The 21,581-nt window shown below is 49.3% G+C and overlaps 7 protein-coding genes across 7 annotated transcripts; 4 read left to right on the forward strand and 3 right to left on the reverse strand.

The window, feature by feature from the left end:
* Positions 1-2,463: 2,463 nt before the first annotated feature.
* VFPPC_04527 (protein transport protein Sec39) lies at positions 2,464-3,969 on the forward strand (the record flags this gene model as incomplete). Its single annotated transcript, XM_018283872.2, has 1 exon — positions 2,464-3,969. One exon carries the CDS (start codon positions 2,464-2,466, stop codon positions 3,967-3,969), a length of 1,506 nt encoding a protein of 501 aa, XP_018145131.2.
* Positions 3,970-7,027: 3,058 nt separating this feature from the next.
* On the reverse strand, positions 7,028-8,306 carry VFPPC_04528 (nucleotide-binding, alpha-beta plait; the record flags this gene model as incomplete). Its single annotated transcript, XM_018283873.1, has 5 exons — positions 7,028-7,047; positions 7,100-7,549; positions 7,613-7,959; positions 8,052-8,163; positions 8,255-8,306. The coding sequence occupies 5 exons, from the start codon at positions 8,304-8,306 to the stop codon at positions 7,028-7,030; spliced, it is 981 nt and encodes a 326-aa protein (XP_018145132.1).
* A 682-nt stretch (positions 8,307-8,988) lies between these two features.
* VFPPC_17717 (hypothetical protein) lies at positions 8,989-9,156 on the forward strand (the record flags this gene model as incomplete). The annotated part of the gene is made up of 1 exon (XM_022429406.1): positions 8,989-9,156. One exon carries the CDS (start codon positions 8,989-8,991, stop codon positions 9,154-9,156), a length of 168 nt encoding a protein of 55 aa, XP_022285556.1.
* Positions 9,157-9,259: 103 nt separating this feature from the next.
* On the reverse strand, positions 9,260-9,897 carry VFPPC_04529 (acetyltransferase; the record flags this gene model as incomplete). The annotated part of the gene is made up of 2 exons (XM_018283874.1): positions 9,260-9,663; positions 9,729-9,897. The coding sequence occupies 2 exons, from the start codon at positions 9,895-9,897 to the stop codon at positions 9,260-9,262; spliced, it is 573 nt and encodes a 190-aa protein (XP_018145133.1).
* Positions 9,898-11,296: 1,399 nt separating this feature from the next.
* Positions 11,297-12,516, forward strand: VFPPC_13657 (WD domain-containing protein; the record flags this gene model as incomplete). Its single annotated transcript, XM_018291431.1, has 2 exons — positions 11,297-11,955; positions 12,012-12,516. 2 exons carry the CDS (start codon positions 11,297-11,299, stop codon positions 12,514-12,516), a joined length of 1,164 nt encoding a protein of 387 aa, XP_018145135.1.
* Positions 12,517-15,553: 3,037 nt separating this feature from the next.
* Positions 15,554-17,526, forward strand: VFPPC_04531 (cell cycle regulatory protein (Srw1); the record flags this gene model as incomplete). The annotated part of the gene is made up of 3 exons (XM_018283875.1): positions 15,554-15,885; positions 15,948-16,075; positions 16,157-17,526. 3 exons carry the CDS (start codon positions 15,554-15,556, stop codon positions 17,524-17,526), a joined length of 1,830 nt encoding a protein of 609 aa, XP_018145136.1.
* Positions 17,527-18,326: 800 nt separating this feature from the next.
* Positions 18,327-19,946, reverse strand: VFPPC_04532 (F-box protein; the record flags this gene model as incomplete). The annotated part of the gene is made up of 1 exon (XM_018283876.1): positions 18,327-19,946. The coding sequence occupies one exon, from the start codon at positions 19,944-19,946 to the stop codon at positions 18,327-18,329; it is 1,620 nt and encodes a 539-aa protein (XP_018145137.1).
* Between the last annotated feature and the right edge of the window lie 1,635 nt (positions 19,947-21,581).

Consider the following 21,581-nt stretch of genomic DNA (forward strand, 5'->3'; position numbering starts at 1 on the left):
TGGAGGCTCATCGAAGTAACTTGGCTGATGTAGGACGCGCATCAAAGGAATACATTGAACTGCTTACATCTGCCGCCGAGCTGCTGTAATAATGTAATAATGAGCCACCAAGCAACTCGCGCCGTCTTCAAACTGCAGAGAGCAATCCTTGATGGACGGCCACATGCAACATCGGGGCCATCGTTCGATGACTCTTTGGGTGTGTAGCGAAGCGACGACCTTGCGTCAGCGCCTAAGAATGGCTGGTTGCTGGACTTTTTGCTGGACAGCAACAACGCTTATATCACCACCAGTTTGGCTCTCAGACATATGGAACGTTAGGCTGGTAATGCAATTGTAAATCATAAGTATAACTAGCGTGAGACTACCGACTAGAGCATCAACATGACTGGTTTATACCCGCATACCAAGTCATCTGCTGCTATAGTTATGCATGAAGTTCGAATACCGTTACAGTGCTGAATTGAAGAGGGAATCCAGTGGCAAGAGCCCCCCCTCCTAAACCAGGAAAAATAAGACGCGCGTGAAGGATTGAACCCTAGAAAGGGCGACGGGAGATACAACTCACTTCAAATAGCGCTAGATGGTGAGAGTAGTCGGGTTGGTGGCTTCACTATCTTCCTGCCCCGACTGCTGTGGCTCACGAGTTCCTACCTGACGATTGGGCCTGGACAATAAAGAAACTTGATGCGTCAGTTCCGTCGCTCGCCAACCCTAGACGGTCGCCATCTATTCCCAAGATCGAAATGTGTGCCCTTACTGCACATGTGAGATGTAGACAGCTGACTAAATTTATATCGGAACACAATGAACCACCTAAAGGGTAGCAGAAAGTAGCTTCCATCTTTTGGGGAGCTCCGAGTTTATTCATCACGAGCAAAGCGCATATATGTCTCTCAAGTTCGAGTTTGAAATTAAGAGGCTGAGGTGCGTAGCCAAATTGGAAAGGCGAATAGCGATGATGAACACCTTAAGCCACGCAAATGAGTGAACCAAAGGGTCATGTTGCGAATGAAAAGCGTAATGTAAACCGATGCCGTCCCATGGTCCCAAATACTCGCAATGCACACGATATGGAGCCTAACATACAGGCATCGACGTCGTTCAGGGAAGTTCTGCTCAGGGAAGTATGTCGAATACTGCTCGGTGTTGCAAAGCTCAGGTGTCAAATGTCACGAAGCAGTGAGCTCGCCTCATGCCTTGATCACAGACAGCCCTCCCTCTAAAGAATAATACCCTTCGTTGCTCATCTACAAATTGAGCCTGGAAAAGCCAATTGCCACCACCTTCGGCAGACGACCATGAATCTTATACACAGGCTGCATCCAGCGGTCAACATTAGGCTTCGCCTTAGCCCATATATCACCGCCGCTGCCAGCAAAAGTAGCACAAGCGCAAGTCAGAATAGGAACAGTCACTTGTCTTGGAAAACCCGACCTTTATATATGTGTATTGCGTAGAATGCTCCTGCTTCGTGCCTTCGATTACAATGTACACGTGTTGGATACAACACAATCGGATTTACGCTTGATTGAGTACCTTCTTTGTATCTTCCTCCTTGCCAAGTAGCCCCAAATTCCGTATTTGCTGAGCACTTGGCGCATCATCTCTTGGTGTCGTGGCTCCGGCTCTGACGTACGCTGCCTGCAATGCAACAGCTCTGGCATGCTGGGAAACTGTTAGCAATCGCCGTATCGTGTCTTCCTGGCACGGGTACCAACCTCTTTTTTGTGATGCAAACACTCATAGTAGTCCTCTAGTACTGGAGAACACTTTTTCTTTCCCGAATCATCCTCGGTGGAGGTGTTGACGACGTAGCAGGCCATGACTTCCTGCCAAAAGGGAAAGCAGCGCCCGACGCCTGCGAACCGGTACGGTTAGCCTTACCTTCACATCGGCACAGGTATGAGATTTGGGTATGTGCGCATACCTCCATGCATTCCATATCCCGACGCCATGATGAGCCAATTCTAGTCGTGTGTCGAGTTGTTCAATTGTGTAGCCAGCTGTGTTTGCCCGTTGTTGGTCTTTGGAGTTTGCGGGAGGTAATCGCGACCAAAAACACCAGGTTTCCAATTGGCCAATCCTTGGACTCATCCCTTAATACAAGGTACTAGAGTCTGAGCGAGGGTGGCAACGCTGTAGGAGGTATCTTGGGCTAGTGGTATGAAAGCACGGGATTACAGCCTTAGCGTCCCGTTTGATGCATAGCTCTGATAAAAGGCCATAGAGATGACCAACGTCAACACTTGACGTGGCTGATTGGGGGAGGAGCATACAAGCAAGCACATTACCCGTTATGAACTATCTTATTATACGAGCTTTGTTGATGGTGAACAGCATTCAGCGACGAGCTTTGGTGTGAAGACACGGGGGAAGCCGAAACCAAAGCTCCAAACACTATACTGTGTTCGTTCAGTTTGGGACCTTCGTGATAGCTGGGTCGCTGCCTACCTAAGTAATATGGCCAGCACCCTGTCGCCGGCGAAGGTCGTACTTCTTGCTGTGCACTTCGCTGGGCATGCCGATATCGAAAGTCTCGCCGCCCTAACGGCAACTCATGCGTCTATTCTCCATGATGAACTTTTACTCCGAATCATTCTGACGCATTTACCAGAGACTACGAGACCGGATGCCTATACTGGCTTCCTTCAGAACGTAGTTGACCATGCCTCTGAGGGAGGGCAACTCGAATCCCTAGATACCTCGCCTGTTGACAGGTTAGACGACGGCGAAGCTGCCAAGAGGGCCACTAAACTTCATCTACTACCGCTACTATACCCTTGCACACCAGAGACTTCCCAAGGAGATGCGCTCACCCGTTTTCTGTTTCTAAGGACTCACAAGATGGACGAGGAAACTGGGATGCTTGCTCAGTTGCTCGATTTGCTGTTACCATTTCTCTCTCGCAATTCGGCCATACAAAAATGGGCAATGGCAACTGTATTGCCATACGTACGGAAGGGCCTGGAGTTTCGCATGGGACAGCCACCTGAATATTCCTTGGCCGAGTTTGAGAAATTGACAGACCAACAGGCCGTTAAGTTCTTACTGTCTCCAGGAGGGACCCTCAGTCAATCACGAGACAACGTCGACCATTCTTTAAGAAATGTTGTAGGGCCATGGCTCTATGATATAGACCGCTGGGACTGCTCGGGAAAGACGTCTGGAGATGAGACATCGTCGGTATTCTGTCCTGGTTGGCAGCATGTCAGGGAATGGCTGCTCTCCCAAGCAACGCTATCGTGGTCCGTCGCTGTTCTGGCCATTGAACGATGGGGTGGCCCGGATGATGTGGATTTCGGCGATGGGATTCCTCTCTATCTTCCGGCTCCTTACAAGTATTATCTTGAGCAAACATATGCGACAACTGTGATGGCTTGTGTGTATGGCGTACAGGAAGCAACCCTGGAATGCTTAACGAGAATGTATTCCTTATTGACAACTCTAAGGCAATACCTTGGGTATGATGTGGATGTCATACCTGTTGAGCAAGCAATAAACGCTTTGCTAGACCTATCAGTCACGGACATTTCGACATTCCATGGCGGCCGGGTTGCGAGTTTCATGAGAAATTCCTTATTAGAACAACATAACCCGTTAACGAACCCGAGCCAAGATTCTACCAAGTTTCTCCTCGCTCTCGTTCTGAGTGCTTACCTCCTGACAACTTTTGGCTCACCCTCATCAGTGAGGCGTGCTGGGGAACTTTCGCTTCTCCAAGATGAACGAGACCAAAAGGCTGAGGTTTTGAAACTCCTAAGAGGCATCGCGGGCGAAGCTCCAAATGAGAGCGACGACTATTTACAACGAGCCCGTTTGTCTCTGCTTTGGCTCCGAGACTGGGGTCAAGGCAGCACAGGTACGAGCCCTGGCGAACCTGCACCACAGGGTGCACTCGGTATGGTCGCTAGGGAATATATGGAAGCAGAGTTCTTGAAGTTACTATTATCCAAGGGGCGTAGGTGATGCTTGCAAATGGCCCTCATATGTTGGATTTCATTAAATAACTTTCATTAGGCTATACCCTCGCTCGCAACTTATATGACAAAGGCGGGCTGGCTCGTCTACCAGCCGATACTGTACAAGAGTCAGTGTATCAATCAGCCTTGAGTGCATTTGACAATGCCACAAATCCCAACCGTACTAGAGGAGGATTAAAGAGATGCGGTGACATGTACGTTGGATCTTACGAGCCCTCAACCACCAAGCTAACTGTACAGCATCAATGCCTTACCTGGTACTGTCAGCGAGTCAATGCCTGGGACAAAGCGAATCCTCGCACTCCTGAAAGCTACACACGCTTTGAGCAACTATCGCTTGGTCCTTAAACAAGGAGAGCCCTTTAGCCCTGTAGTTCTTAGGGTGCATTCCGACCCGATATCGATCATAAGCAAAGTTTTGGAACAGAATCCTCGAGCTTACACACGCCTTCAAGAGTTCCTGGAAATGGGCATGAACATGGTTCGAGCAGGGATACCTTCCCATAACGGGGCAGATTCTGCTGGGAGATTAGCTTCCATTGTTGGGCAACAACCGGCCGCGGAGATTGCAGAAAGGCGTATAACAGCAATGTGTATCGAGGCTGCTCTCAGGGAGGAGGACTTCGAGACAGCCTATTCCTATGTTGCCAGCCGTCTCAGCACACAAAGCTCCCAAGACCCCGGTACAATGCCTTGGCCGGTGATAGATGATTGGTCTTGGAAGGCTGCCTTGCAGGCTGGCCAATACGTTCGGACCGAACGATCGCAACAGCCGACACATTTGGGCACTGGTAGCGGCAATCTTGAGATACGACACCTTGAACAGCGCATCGAGTGCTTGGCAACCGCGCTCCGAGTGGCTCCAACTAGTCAACTTCAGGAAATCCTCAAGAGTTTCCGGCGGTGCGAGGAGCAGCTGGATTCGGCAATCAAAGAGGAGGTGGCTAGCGAGGCGGCGTGTTATGTAGAGGGCCAGCCAGAGAATGTACCTGGAGCCTTTGATTATGCTTCCGCGGAGAGGCAATATCCTCCCCGAAATATGACTGGAAGTGTGGCGGCTCGACAAACAGAGGAAGCACCTATGTCTCTTATTGATTTATCAAGAGCTACCGCTCGCGCTGCTCAGCGCAATTTCAGCTCTATACCCAGTCTGCAAAGTATCACACAAGGGGGCAACTCAGATAAAGACGACCGGGACTTACAGCCACACTCGCGACTCCGTAAAAGGGATCAGCTTCGCGAGGTTGCGACGGGAACGCTAGTATCCGGGGTCGGCTGGTTAATCGGAGCCAATGTCGCGCAGGATAAAGACGAAGGCAATTGAGAATGGGCAGAATTGGCTCAAACTTGGACTCGACGCTATTTGATGATCACCGCTAGCGACTGTCCCATTTCGGAATACTTGGCTATACACGGATAGTGGGACATCGTATTGATTACGTACGTTTGTCATCTTGAGCTGGTTGTTTGTCACGTATCCTGGGAACACCTAGCTGTGCCAGCTTGCCAAGCGCCCGCATTCGTCATTGACAGATACATTGAGTAAACAGGACTGTGGGTAAGAGTAGCTACGCTTGGATACCATACTGTTGTAATAAGCCCATAAATCTACATATTCCAGAAGATCTGTAACAATTACAAGGAGAGCTACTGAATACCAATTACAATTTACCACAGGATGGCTAGTCAGATGTTAGCGGAGCGAGAAAAAAAAAAAAGGTTCCCCAGATTTGGAGCTCAGGTTCCGAAGACAAGAATGAATTCTCATCTCCATATTCGCATGATGTGAAAAGACTGCAGAGAAGGGTTTGAAACCCTCGCATGCTGACACTGGAACTTTGTAGCCCGCTCTGCACATCAACCTGGTTTTGTTAGTCGAAGTTCACAGCTGTTTCGTTGTTGGTATAATACTGTGTGTTGCGACATTGGAGAGGGTCACAGGCATATGACGACTTTGACATTGACATGAATGCAAAACAACAACGATGAGCTCGTGGTTTAATATGATATGCTTCAACATCGACAGCAAGTCCTGTGGCAGCAAGAAAAAAATTAGCAAATGCAATATGCGAAGACAGACCACGGGTATAAGGAAGAAGTCATGCAAGCGACTCAGCTCTCTCGGAACCCGCGATTCATGTACCAGAATGAGCGTTAGCTCGAGTCCAAAACCATCAAGTACGGTGGCACAGGGTGTAAAATGTTATGTCGGGTTCTCTGCTAAAGCAAATACCCGAGATAAGCAGCATAATATGATTAGGCGGAAACACGTCATGGCGCGGCGGTGATGACACGGCGATTACAGTACTATTGGGTGGCGTATCGTATGGCGCATTTTCACGATTCATTCCGAAATACCCGAAGCGACGCGAATAAAACAAAAGTGTGCGACTTTTAAACGTTCTCAGAGACTGAATACCGATAGTTGTGATCCATTTAGCTGGCAACGCCAATGTGCGATATTGTTTCATGATACTGATACATGCAGCCGCGAGATGCAGCCCAACGTCGTCGAGTGTGGAGTCAGAGCTCTTGGGTTTACCTAGCCAATTCTGGATGCCGATGGCTTTGGGTTGTGCTGTGCCGCCAAAGCTACCAAAATTTGCCGTGCCATGTGACGGTTGACGTGAGATTGAATCTGCTCAGATTCGAGTGCTGCCTCAAGTGGTCCATCCGTAACCTCGTTCGTCCCATAAACTGACCAGCACAAGAAAGAAAAACAGACAAGTACAAAAAGCAACCGTGGAAACAGAAATAAAAGAAAAGATGAACAGAAGGAGGATGATAGGGAAACCCTGACGAAGACCGAAAAACATAGTAAAACAAAATGAACGCAGCCGAGAATACCTTTCCTTCATCACAGCTGCGCCTCCAGAGACGTCGTTCTGCGAGACCCAATTGCGGCTTATGGTGTCCATTGTGATTAATCAGGGATCTGAGAATGATGGAATGGGGCTGAAGGGTTCGTCAAGACTGAAAGCATTGAATTGCAATATTGGAACCATGAGTCAGATCGTCAATCAGCGAGATGGCCGTGACTCACTTCATCGAGCGGATGGATCAGCTGTGGCCGGGTTAGCAAGTTGTGGTTCAAGCAGATAGTTCAAGTTGCGAACCTCCGTAGGCATCGCGGGCTTCGGAACGAGGTGCCGAGTCCCCGTAGCCGGGCGCCCCAACAGCTGCCTCCCGCTCTCTTGGTGCACCACGGTCAGCTTGACGGTCGTATCGATCTCGATCATAGCTGCCTGGGGCACGCTGTCCATATCTGTCACGATCTTCACGACCTCCATATCGCTCTCGACCGTAGTAATCATCACGTTCACGACGTTCATATCCTCCACGTTCGGTATCTCGAGTGAAGTTACGGTCTTCATATCGGCGATCTTCTCTATACCCACGGTCATACCCACGATCGTAGCCGGTGCGGTCGTGGCCGCTACGGTCGTCATATCGGCGGTCGTAATTTCGCTCGTATCCACGGTATCTATACGAATCATCGCGGCTATAGCCAGCGCCGCCACTACCATAGCCACCGCGACGTCTGTCATCAAAACGTGGGCGGGGGTCTAAAGTTACGGAATTAGTTAGCAGTTGCAATTTGACTTGATTTGCTGGGACAGTAACCTTACCTCGCTTTGGTGGACCAAAATATTTGCCAGGAGTGGGCGTGCGAGGGCGGGCTCGCCGAGCTTTCTCAATACTTAGAGTACGACCTTCAATTTGTTCACCCTGCAGGCCCTCCTTCGCCGCCTCTGCCTGTTCTGAAGTGACCATTTTGACAAATCCAAACCCACGAGATTCTTTAGAATGAGGATCCCGCATAATCTGGCATTTTTCGACGTCTCCATACTTCTCAAACATCTTCGAGACTTCGGATTCGGTTAGACGAGGGTGAATGCCAGTCACAAAAAGGTTTGAGCCGGGGTTAACTGCGCCGTCGTCATCATCCTTGGAACCAGAAGACTCCTTTGGGGCGCTAAGACGACGGAAACAAAGACGAGCCATGTAAGTAGATGCCGTATTTTTAATTGATGTGACATATTATACATTGAACGAGGCTATACTTACCCTTCAGCGGTTCCATTGGGTGAGGCAGAACGACGACGCCCGCCATCATTCTCATCACGGGTTGGCCGGGGTGAGGCACTCCTGTTGTCACGGTCGTAGCGAGGCGCGTCGTCTACTTCGAAAGCAACCTGTTAGTCATAGTTCCGGTGCGCGATCATGCCATGCACATATTGTTCACATCTCATGAACGAGCCGAAACTTACCATCGTAGCGATCACCGCCTGCTGCCTCATAATCCATTGAAGTAGTTGCCATGGTTGGGATTCAGGAAGCGCGGTTACTGATTAAAGAAAATGCGATGAAATAATACCGAGGTCCAGCAGTGACGAGTTGCTAGCAATTTGGTCGATGATGTTGTGCGGAATTGAATCAATGAGGGTAGGTGAGCTGGGGAAGTTGCTCAAGCAGCGTGACAAGAGGGAAGGAAAAAAAATAGCAAGTTGGCACAGTAGCAAGTGCGACTAGATGGGCTCAGCTTTCGCTGAGACAAAGCTAATGGCCGATGATTAGGCGGGGGACCACTCACAGGCTTCCTTCGCTAATCACAGCCAGCACCTCATTGCACAGTCTGGTGTCCTCTGCCAGGGAAACCAGAATTTTCAATGTTACTTACCTAAGTACTTGAGAACAAGCGCACTCAGCATGAGGCGTATTCTCTCCAAATGCGAATTTGCGCCAGACTTGCTCTGCGGAGCTTTCAATGTTCACGAAATCTCCGACCGACGAAGGTGCTCAATTGTTCCACGTTGCGCTATTTCCCTCAGCTAAAATCGGGTGTTTTCCTGTATACCCTGATATTCGAAGACAACGGCTCAAGATAAAACCGTGGCTGGTTTGCGACTGCTTTGGTTTTCCTAAAGCTTGGCTTAGCCTGGTCCTATGTCTACTTAGGCAGGTAACGGTCACGTCGAAATGTCATGAGCTGGGTCCATTTTAGATGTCTGAATGCCGTTTTTACCACGATGCTTTCGAAAATGTACGAAGAATTTCTCATTATAGTCTGACACCTATAAATAGTTTGGCTCACTTCACTCCTGGTGCAGTCGAGGTCATATGGGGGCACAGCACAGCTACAAAAAACACATCTCATCAAGAGGGTAAATAGGGACAGACAAACTCTAATATTAGACACAGCTGTGGCAACCGACTGAACCAAGAAGCAAATTTAGCTTTGCAATTATGGGAGCCTGGCTTGCCTGCAACGTCAACTACCAAACATCTTCCGGGTCGACTTCATGGTTCTCACCATCAGCGCGGATATGTTTGCCGCCTCCGTCTCTTTTCATAGGCTTCCGCATGTCAAGCGCGTCCTCGGTAGCCTTGGTCAGATCTGTGGCATGGTCGCCGTAATAGTCTTTGACAACTCGAAATACGGTGTAGCCTAAGTTTTTGTAAAATGTAATGGCGCGGATATTACTCCTGCGGACAAATAAGTCCACAAACCAAGCCTCATTTTCATCTGCAGCAGCTTCCAACTGCTCTGTTAAGATTTTACCAATGCCCAACCTACGGGCTTCAGGCGCCACAGTCAGTGCAGTGATGTGTGCATGCCAAGGTAGGTAATGCTCTGAGTATTTGTAGGCGTCGGGTGACGACTCGACCTTGCCCATGACTGTTTTGGTAAAATCATTAGCAAAAGAAAATTTTGGTAGTGATCCTGACTTTGAAATCACTTACTATAACCTACAATATTGCCTTCTTTATCTTCACAGACTTGAAAAAGAGACGGCCATTTGGCAAAGTATTGCAAGTAGAAGCTTAGTTCATATGTTTCGGTCAAAGGGTCAAGGTTGCATTTGGAGAATTTGTCAACATCATCAGGACGAAAACGCCGGAAGGTTGCCATTGTTACAGGCGACGTGCAGAGCCTGTGAAGGAGCGTCTAGTCTGCAGCAGCTCGAGAGTACACCAAGATCAAGGAATCAACAGTGTAGTGATTCCACAAAGCGTAAGCTAGGCAGATGACCGGTAGCACTGATAGTAGCTATGTGGTGGTGGTGATCGAGGTGAAACTTGTTGGAGGCACCTCCTTGGATTCGCACGAAATTCGTCTTGACTCTGGCGACTAGCAGACTCTCTAGTGAGAGACACTGGTCAATCGGTGAATTTGATGAGAAAGGGCAGAATGCTCACTTTAACTGGCTGAAGAAAAGGGCTATGTATAGGACGGGAACCTCTGAACTGTCATGTTGTCCTCCGTTTGTCGTTCTAAAAGACCGATTTGTCTGGTCCAACAAGCTCTGACGGCGAGGGCACAAATATTGAACACGGGTTTCTGTGACGTTTGGTAGCTCTCAATAGATAGTTTTGCGGATTTCTGGTCTTGCCCAAACAGCTGATGGTTGCAGCCGTGTTATCGAATGTACCCACTCCCACACAAAAACCCCGGTGCCATCAATGTCGGATTTAACTCATATCAAAACTCGCTGGCTGTTGGCCCAGGTGAACTGGTAGTTTGCACCAGACTGGTTGCCTTCCATGTTCAAGTGCCTAGTACTGCATGCGTGTTTTCACACCCAGCCCCAGCGCCGACGTGGAACTAGAACCTACTCACTGACTGGTACTTTGCACCACATAAGATTAGACTAGACATGAAGGTTAGGCCCTACCTACCTACCTAGGTACCTATAGGTACAAGAAGGTAGTGCATCCATGTCTGAGAGCTGATTGATCCGTACCCCAGTGACAGCGCTGTAAAGTTCTATGGGGCTCTTCATGACATTGATGTCAGTTGGGCATGAACACCCCAGTGCCGCCTGGGAGATGCACTCCTCGCCTACCCACGTGCTACGTACGTACCTACCTTGGCAGTTGGCTTCCATGCTGCCTCTCGCGAATGGGGAAATGGACTGCGCTCCATACATTACCAACACCAGCACAAAGAGCCTGGTGACACGTCTAAAAGTAGGTACCTGGGTAGAGTAGACCGCCCTGGCAACTTGGCATAACTTTAGAAGTTGACCCTGCCGGTACTCACCTTGGGACATCAGTTGTTATGCACATGTCTGGTGCGTTCAAACCTTGGGTACTGATGAACGACTAGGGACACGACAACCTTGACACCACCATCCGACGAAGCTAGCGGCACTGTTTTCTCTGCCGACTCTCAGAGCAACACCTCAGAGGCTTGATTCTGAGGCTTACTATCAGAAGAACGCGAGGCGCGGCAATTAGCGTCACTGACAGTCCCTCAATTCTTTCATCATATCGGCAAGCTCCCTTGCCACATCTCACTACGAGGGACAATGACCGCTTCGCCAACAACTCCACGACATTCCCGAAACTCGTCAGCGGCCGACAGCTTTCATGGATATTATCACGCTCGGAGGCAATCCAAATCATCTGTGAATGATCCCGCCACGCCGTTTCCGAACGACCTGCGCCATCAAGATAGCATAGATCTCGGGGTGCTAACCAGCGGGGGTCCTGCTGCCGTCAATGGCATGGGTAATTTAGCAGACGAACTTGCCGACGCATTCTCGGATTCGAATGACGAGGATGAGGCTGAATATGAAGAAAACAGAGTTCATATGCCACATTCCCAAATTACGGAGACACAAACAACTGCTGCTGATGGGAGAGGAGCTGGTGGATTGGGCCATGATTCTACACCGACAAACAATGCACCTGATGGTCATGGAATTAATGATAGACTGCTTTCGCCTCATGGCAGGGGGCATCAGAGGAGAAATACAGACTATGACGGCAGCGAATACGGCTCAGAGTCAGATCTTGACTCCGGTGGTATGCCTCCCACGCTAATCGCGAAAATCGATGCGATCGAGTCTCTCGCTCGGAGAGGAACAGAAAACTATGGCGGCCCTGGCGATGAAGTAATCCAACGAGTGACGGACGGTCTGCGGGATCTCGGCCCGCAGTCAACAGTCGAAGGAAATGCGTCCAGGTGAGTCTTCATGACGACTTGCAAATGTAGCCATTGACAGCTGACCAAAGGCACAGGCTAATAACGGCGCATACGGCACTTACCAGCCATCTCACGCACCAGACTCGCCAGCTACATAGCCTAACATTTCCATTACTGTCTCCTCTCGCAACTGCACCGGATACCGAAATAGTTGATGGCCTTGTTCCTCTGTTAGCATCCCTATCGGACGACATGCCCCGGCCGTCGACAACAGCCTTTAATTCCTTGACCGCACTTCATACTATTACCTCCGAATTAATCCAGACTTTGAGCTATCTCTCAGACACGCTACATATGTCCCGACAGACGACAGCAACAGCCACTAGAAGGCTGAAGAGTGCAAAGGAGTTAGTTGCCGAAATGCGACGTGACGAGGAGTTGCGGGAAGAGGGTGAGCGATGGCTATCTCGCGGCAACTGGTCTCAGCGCCTTGAGAATAGGGAATGTGCGAATGTATGCGGAGAAGTGATTGGAGGCTTTGAGGATGTTTGCAATGGCTGGCGACAAAGGCTTCTGGCGCAGGCAGATTCTCAGGCGTGAAGTGAAGAAATGACATGAATTGCCCCCCCCCCTTTTTTTTTTTTCGCGTCACACTGAGAGAGATAGACTACTTGATTTTTGTTTGTTCTTTATGCCACAACCGGATCAATACCCAAATGAGCAATTACTGAATTCTAAAGTTCTTAATACCATTTTTTCCAAAGTGTAGCTGATTATACTACGAACCATCGGGGTTCAGTTTCTGTTGCTTCCCCGACTGTGTTAACTTGGCCATATTCCTGAACTCATTGCGTATCAAGATTCCTCAGCTCCTTGTTTCTCTCTTCCCTTGTTCCTTACAGACAACTTTGTTTGCAAAGCTGACCAGATTGCATTGTATTATTGGCTTTTCGCGAAGTGCCGCCATTATAATCCCGGTTTAGAAGTATACAGAAGCAACCCTGGACACTGTTGCGAAAAGCATCGACGTCTATGTAGAATCTCGAGACTGCTATGCAGCAGCTCAGACAACGTGGCATAGAAGACTCTTGTAGAGTCTGGTGATACATATGGTATTTTACGCCCGGAGTCCGCTGAGACTCGTCAAGACGGATGCACCACGATATGCCATATCATGAAGCATAGTGCCGAAGGGGAAAACTTCTCTAGTCAAATAGTGCCAAAGAAAATTGGTGCTTTTACGTATTGTCTAGCAGTCGAGAGGCAGGTGGTTGGCATCAATCCTTGCCACACATCTGGTATTGTACGGAGTGCTCTGGGCTCAATGCTAAACGCACATGTGCAATGTTCCATCCAATTGGGACTACGGTCCCATCACCAACTACAGCAGGTGGCTGCCCACTTATAGTCGCTGATGGGTGATTGACCAGAGAGCAGTGCCAATTGCGAACGCGTCACGTCACGGCTGGTCACAACGCGTCGCGACCTTGCGCGTTTGGGAGCCAGAGTGCAGAGAGGTGAACACGCACAATCATGCGAGGCTTTCGTTTTAGGTTCCATCACATGCATGTAGCCTACTCCAGGTGTCCGCCAGCAAACACCAGACAAGCACACGAAGCAAAGAGAAGGAACAGACTGTGCTGAGGCTACCTTTAGACGTAGAATGCCTCCTAGGCCATCATGTGCGCAGCCAGCAAAAGACAACAGGCTAAGGAGCATGCTTTACTTCTACAAACACAACAACATGGCCTCTTGGGATTTTGGGAATTGGCGTTGAAGGAGAAGCCGCAGATGCTCGCCCTGAGACCCTCCAGCTGCCTTCAATGTTCGAGCTGTCTGGTGCTTTCAGAAGCCCCAGGTGCTACCTATACCCACTAGGTAGATACTCAAGTATCGTGAGCACTTGGCTGCAAAAATTGGCACAATCTCCATGTCTTCATTTACGGCATCTGTGCAGGCAGGACTTCATGCCAGTCCAGTGATTCTGGCGCCTCCAAAGAACCAGACACATCATTGAACTCGGTACTTAAGTACTTGACCAGGCAGTCCCGGCACCTGCGCATAACGAGCTCGCGACTCTCAGTCTTGCACCACGGCCACACGCCCACGAACGCTGCAAAAACAAACAAACACGGAAAGAGGTCAACTGGTCTAGTGCCTCCATGTCGATGTCCTCTTTGTGGCAGAGCGGTAATCCTGGGAGCTGCATATCGAAAATCTAACTTTTGACCACACAGCTACGTGCGATCTACACCCGCACTTATGCTAACGTTTTAATATGTTATGTGCATGCAATGGCAGTAACTGTCGCGTGTCCGTATTTGAATTTTTCTCGCAGCTGCAAGTTGGGTAAATGAGAGTTCTCACAATCAGTCATATTTTCAACAATGAGAAACTAACTACCTAGTACCTACCTACCTACCTACTAGGTAGGTAGGTACCTAGGTAGGTACTTAAGTAGGCATGCTCAGCACCTGTGCACTTTATCATCCCAGTGCCCACAAGGGGGTTCAAGGACATCACGCACACGCAGCTCTCTGCCCACCGTGGGATTCGGAGGGAACCAGACCCTATAGCTTTCAATGTTATTCATCTTATAGGTCACATACGGCCGAGTGAAGGAAATCACTGGAAAGGGCATCTCTGCGACAGAAGCAGCCAAGATTGCCACTGGTAGTGCTGTTTTCCACTCCTGCACACAACTGGGCATCTTCGACGGGGAGTCACGTATGAGACATCATGTAAAGTATAGTTCCACCAGACAGCAAAGAACCTACTTAAGTACCTAGGTAGGTAGGTAAGTAATTGATTACAGTTGATAGCAAAGCCTTCTGTTGGTCTGTGAGGTCTAGATTCTGCTGCTTCCAGCGCCGGGGTTGGGGCAGGAGTTGACTGTTAGCCGCGCTGATCCTAGCACGGACCAGACAATAATAAGAACAAAAAAAACAACAACAACAGCCTGGTGGCTGGTGACACATTAGGCGGCACTTGAAGGACCCAGCCTGCTGCACGTCTGAGATTCACCCTGGAAGAGAGGAAGGGAACAGAGAGAGTGGCGGGATAGCTTGTGCGGGACCTCCCTGACCGTTTACTCTTCCAAATTGAGTGTAGCGTCTCGTGTGTTGGCTGTTTAGCGCGACATCGCCGCCCACGTCTATTCCCTCCCACGACTCCCGAGCTCAACCTCCTTCAAGTGAGCGTTTGCTCTCCATCAGGACCGCACTTCAGGTCTCAACCAGCAAAACACCCCTCATTAGCCTGCGATATTGCTTACTTTTTGCCACCAGGCCCTCGAATTCACTGGCATCATTGTTCTGCCGAATACACTGATCTATCCTAAGCTGCTACACGTATCTCTGACTGGTGGTGGTTGTAACTCGAATCGTAACTATCTTCGCTTCGCGGCTGCCGTCGATATACAGAGTCTCGCGAAAGCACAGAGTCACAAAGCTGAAATAGAGCATCAGATTGGCGATCAGGGCCACGTGCCCTTCTCAGCAACAGCGACGTTCTGAAGACGATACATTTCGCTGGCGGGTTGGCAGAACCCCAATCCGACCTGGCTTCCGTGTCAGCTGGCGACATCCACACGATCCTGTCAACATTATTAGCTTTCATCGCACAGAGAACCGATAAAATGACGTTGCAAGCAGAGACGTCCGCCTCTTTGTCTGCGCCCTTGCTTGACTCTCAAAGTGATGAATCAAAACCAGATTTGGTTTCGGCTCCTGACGGCACTGCCACACCGCCAGCTGTTGAAAGAGGCCGACTAGAATCGAAAATTGGCTATGAGAGCGGCAGTTCTAGACGAATACGTAATAGAACAATCACAAGCGACACATTACGGCCGACGGATCTTGACGCTGGTGCTGTCGACAGTGCTTTGCTGCGAGAGCTTCAGCGGCCGCATCGGGAGAGCACACCTAGTGCTAGCCCGCACCGAAAGAGGCAAAGAATAAACGGAGATCGGTAAATTCATCCATCGCAGCGTGCATCACTCTACACTTTTGCCGTCGGCTGACATCAACCAGATTTATTCCAACTCGCTCGGGCCAAGACCTGCAGGCTAGCTTCAGCCTATTACATGAAGATGGTTCACCTGCTACCCCCTCTAGGCAGAAGAAGAGAACACCCCATGGGGAACTGCATTTTCAAAAAAGTATGCAATTTGCTCTTGTGCCATTCGCACGAGCTAGACAAAGCTTCGGACCGTGATGCTAATGATATTTTTTTTTTCTAGCCGAGGAGGCCAACCGGACATTCTCAACTCTGCTTCGGGCCGAGCTCTTTGAGAATTCTGTGCCGCAACAAAATCAACCGACTCATTCCCCGGAGAATACGACTAGAAATCCTTCCGCAGCACAGCCTAACCATGCAACACGAGCGCGCACACCCCCAACCAATCCCACTTCATCTCTCCCTTCATCACTCACTCCCTCAACGCCTCATAAGAATCTGTTTTCATATGTGTCCCCTCGGCACCAAGGCCATGTAGCGGTTCACCCAACGCCTTCTAAGACGCCTCAAAGTCGCCATGGCCCAAATTTGGATACGAGAGCAGAAATATATAGCCTATCACCAGTTCGATTTGGAAGCCAGCAACTTTTACTAAGCCCACGTCGACAACCTCGAGCTGTGAGCAAGGTGCCATATAAGGTCCTTGATGCGCCTGAATTGGCCGATGACTTTTATCTGAACTTGGTGGACTGGGGAAGTGCCAACGTCTTGGGAGTGGGCCTTGGGTCTAGTGTGTATATGTGGAATGCCCAAACAAGCAAGGTCAACAAGTTATGCACTTTAGAGGATGACACTGTGACAAGTGTCTCCTGGATACAGAAAGGTACACATCTTGCAATTGGGACAGGAAAAGGCCTGGTACAGATCTGGGATGCTGAGAAAACAAGGCGGCTCAGAACAATGACTGGCCACACGGCTCGAGTGGGTTCTTTAGCTTGGAACACACATATTCTCACATCGGGATCTCGCGACAGATTGATATACCACCGAGATGTCCGAGCGCCCGATCAATGGCTGAGGAAACTGGTTGGTCACAAACAGGAGGTTTGCGGGCTGAAATGGAACTGCGAGGATGGTCAACTCGCTAGCGGAGGCAACGACAACAAGCTGATGGTGTGGGATAAGTTATCGGAGTCGCCGTTATGGAAGTTCTCTGATCACACAGCCGCTGTTAAAGCTATCTCCTGGTCTCCCCATCAACGTGGTCTCCTAGCGTCAGGCGGTGGCACTGCGGATAGGAGAATCATATTTCACGATACAGTCAAGGGTACCGTCGTCAACGAAATCGACACCGGAAGCCAGGTTTGTAACATCGCTTGGTCGAAAAACTCCAACGAGATCGTGTCTACCCATGGATATAGCCAGAATCAAATTGTGGTCTGGAAGTACCCGTCAATGACACAGGTCGCTAGTCTTACCGGACATACATATCGTGTTTTGTATCTGGCAATGAGCCCAGACGGCCGGGTCGTTGTTACTGGCGCCGGTGATGAGACTTTGAGATTCTGGTCGATTTTCGGTCGTCGCTCCGGAAGTAGAGAAGATGGAGAAACGGGCGGCGGCAAATTCGCAGACTGGGGCGTCATCAGATAACTTCAGCAGCTTGCGATGAGCCCCATTGTCTGCCAGCCCCGCTTGCTCTGACGAAGAGAGCTTCTTCGCTAGCTGTTTTCCTTCCGGTTCGTTGCAATCTCGCGCACTCCTGTTTGAATGAGGGATTCCACCAAGTATTTCCCTTTTGGTTGTTTTGATATGGCGGCAGCGATACTTATACAGGCGTATGGTGCATGCTTTTTTTGTTTCGTTTTAGGAGAACAGCCCTATCGCCAGATGGCGGATGTTCAAGACAATGGATGTTCTGTTATCTAGCTAGTTGTGGTGAGAGGACATCGCGGAAGCGATTGCCATTGGGCTTCTTAATAATAGAGGCAGCAAATTGGCTCAACACTGCAGGGCATGGCGTTTACGAAGCAGCGACTGTATAACTTATTTGGCTTTACAACAGCGAGGATCATGAAGCAATGGCGTCTTATGTAGGTGACAGGTTATTCAATATACAAGTCACCGGGATCAAATTCTTAGGTGAAGGCAAGGATTACAACTGTGTTGAAGATGCGCAATAACCTAGACGCAAATCAATATGGCCATTCTTCTACTCCAGGAGCCTTCGTTGCCTCGTGTGTTATGTCCTTTTTTTTTCAGAGTATGGAAGCGGTAGTCAGTCAGTCCTGGTGCTAAGCGTTGGAGGTCTCAGTGTAGTCGTGAAATCCTGCCAGCAATTCGATTCGGCGATATGACCAAGGCGTGCTTCGGTAACTTGCAGGTAAATTCAGTTTCGAATGATTCTTCAATTACAAGACCAATTGTTTTTGTTGATGCATGGCAGCTCGTTGTTATTGTGTCTTTCTCTCTCGAGCGATATCTTTTGCCCCACCGTCTAGTCCAGTGGTTGTGCCAACACTATCATCAAGCAGTGGTATTTTGTCCAAACTAGTTGTTCGACCAATCCCTGAACCAGGCCTCGGCATGTTATTCGGCGATTGTACACCCTGCCCCAGTTCCAAAGGTTGTGTTTGTTGCCCAACTCCCGGAGCCGGAGTAACGTCTGGATGAGGTGTCAACAGCGGCGATTGCAGCATAAGTTCAGGTGTGCTCTGCCACTTCAACACCTCAGCTTTCATGGCTTCCAATTCCTTCTGGAAGCGCTTCCCAAAGACATCAATATAATATGTTGATCCATTATAGATACTCCAAGCAAATACAACGAGTAGAAACGTGGAAGATGCGAATCTGCTATTGAACCATAGTGGACATGGTAGCATCGTTAGCACTGCGTAACTGTATTGTATCAACATGAAAGCGGGCTCTTGGAGAGCTTGGGGAAGAGAGAGGACGAATTTGCCAATCCAAGTTTTGGAATAGGACCGTCGTAGCCATGTAAAGGATGTAGGTCGACCAGCCGCTATTTTTTCCCTTCGGCGAACGGTAATAAAGAAGTAGTAGCTCAGCTGCCAAAACGCGTAAGGAATTGTGCTCCATGCAAGCATTGAGACGACATTGGCGTAGGCAGTGGGTGAACCAGGACTTGCGTTCTTAATGGCCCAGATGGCAGGAAATCGTGATTTCTGATCCTCGGAGGAATGCAAATGAACGAGGCAATGAAGTGTTGCACACGGCATTATATGAATAAAAAGGGATGTGACCTTGTCAAAGCTGTGGAATACGAGAGAATTACGCCACATGATGATTGCCACAGCGTTATTACCAAAAGCCAGACAATAAGTTGCCGTGAGCAGCCGCTTAGAGTTGGGAAAAACCCAAATACTGAGAGAAAGCAGCATGTTGACGAAGTAGCAGAGGTCGGCCAGAAAATAATGGTATCCACGTCGGTGATAGGTGAAAAAGCGGATTGGCATGAAATAAATCAGTTGAGCTGTGTACCAGAGGTGGAAGTACTGGGGATACCCGCCAATTAGATACCCGCTGATGAAGATATTCATGACACCACATATGAAAGATATTTTTTCACGCAGAGTGATTGCTTTTGTATCATTCCATTGTCGACCAAGCTTCTCAACGCGTTGTCGCATCCTTTTCCTGTATCGATCGAACTGTTCGTCTGCCGAGGGGACGCGGCGCCTCCACTCCTCAACCATCCGGTCGCGGGCGAGTTGCGTCCTGGACTTGAATGCATCTCTGGATCGACGAACTTTGCTGGTCTGCGCTGAAATACCTTTTTGGAGCTTCTCTAGCTGTTGGGGTAGAGCTAGATTGTCGAGGAGATCGAGCACAGTTAGGCGGTCGAGCGGAGGCAGTGGATCCCAGTCGTCATGATGGGAGCTGCTGCCAGAAAACGAGGGGTTTCTGGACAACCGAGGGCTCTTTGGTATAGTCGCATCCAAACTTGGGGAGTCTAGGATAACTGTGTCGGGAGGAGAGGAGCTGAGGGGCGGCAATACTTCCTCTTGAGTGTCGTCCATATGAGGCTGGCAAGCAACCTGGTCGTCGTCCATTTCCAACAAATCTAAGCAAAAAACCGGCTGCATTAGTCTATTTCGCGACATGGAGATGTAACAGCAAGCTGGCAAAGAATGGAAGACGTGGAGAAGGGACAGCTCACATTGCCTTCTTCACACGGTCTCTCGAAGCTTTGCAAGCAACCGCTTTGAGCAAAGGCTTTTGAGCAGGACTGGCGAATGGGACATTTGGAAAATGAGAGATCAACATACCTGTAACTACCGAGGCGAAGAGAAAAAACACTGGGTATGGAGCAGCTATATTCAAATTTCATTGAGGAGAGGTGATGATGAGGCATCACCGCATGGTGCGATCGGTGACAGATGGGACATGCCTTGCACAATCAGGGTAGTTGGCTTGTGACCTTCTGTGCCTGAGCTGGCAGGTGAGTGGGTACATAGGTACTTGACCTTTCCGGACTGGACCAACAGCTAGACAACATGTGAGCAGTGAAGCAGCGCGCCCAGTCCACGTGCCTCCCAGATGACTCGACTTGCCTAAGGTAAGTACCAATGTCTTTGACTCCTTTGTACTAAATTAAAAACATTCATAATATCTGACCTCAAAGTAACACCCACAATCAACATATGAAGCACATAACAATGGGGAGACTGCGACCAGCAGAGTTTCATAAGTCTGCCCCAAGCTGACAGAGCATGTCTCAGGTTAAGTCCGTTGGTCCTTTCGCACATAACAGACATCCAAGATGGTTGACCTGATCAATTGAACGGTTGATTGAGCCCAGCCTCCATATTCTCTGGTAAGTTGTACTACTAAAGCGGATTGTTTAGTAAGTACACATGCCTGGGAACAAGCTGCACAATACGCATGGGAGCTGCTGCAATTTGTACCAAATTGGAGTTGAGTGCGGTTTATATCGTACCAAAGGTAACCTAGCCAGCCTCGAGAGACCCATGGGTACACGAATTCTTCCCTTATGTAAAGTACGGCGGGCATATTGTAATTTCATAGGCTTTAAGAAGAAGATGATGAAGAATACAGGGTTCTTTCCATTCCTATCTACCTAAGGCTGGTAGAAGTCCAACTGACATGTCTCGGTGCTTCAATAGTGGAATCTAGTTGACGCACCATATTCCTCTAGGCTTGAAGCGAGGTGCAAACTCGAAAGAAACGATGCGTCCAGGGAGTGAATTGACAATCAGAGCAGACTGAATACCCACGAGATGTTGTACATGTTTCGTCTTGCTTCCAAAGTGTTTGAGAGGTACTCCGTAGTATCTGCGTATTGTATGAAAGCACTATTCTAGCTACACGCTATAACCTCGAGCCATGTCACGCGGAATTTCACGTGACAAAATGGGTATCCCTGCTCTTGCACCTACAATGCTGGTGAGCTGGTCAGTGTACCTAGTACTTTGTCCGCCAATGCCACATCGGCCCGAAACGATGCACGACGCGTCCATCATCTCATGCAGACTCCCCACGCGCATCCTCCAACTGTAGCCTCAGCCCCTCAACCATCGACAATGACAAACTCCTTTATTGACCTTACAGTTGAGCACACGCGATAACGCCTTCTCAGAAGCCCACTGGGTGCGGGCAGTCATCACAATATCACTGTTACCGTGCATCTGCAACCATTGTCAGCGCGATCTCACTTATTGTCGGTG

This window comes from Pochonia chlamydosporia, chromosome 3 (genome assembly GCF_001653235.2).
Source record: "Pochonia chlamydosporia 170 chromosome 3, whole genome shotgun sequence".
NCBI lineage: Eukaryota > Fungi > Ascomycota > Sordariomycetes > Hypocreales > Clavicipitaceae > Pochonia > Pochonia chlamydosporia.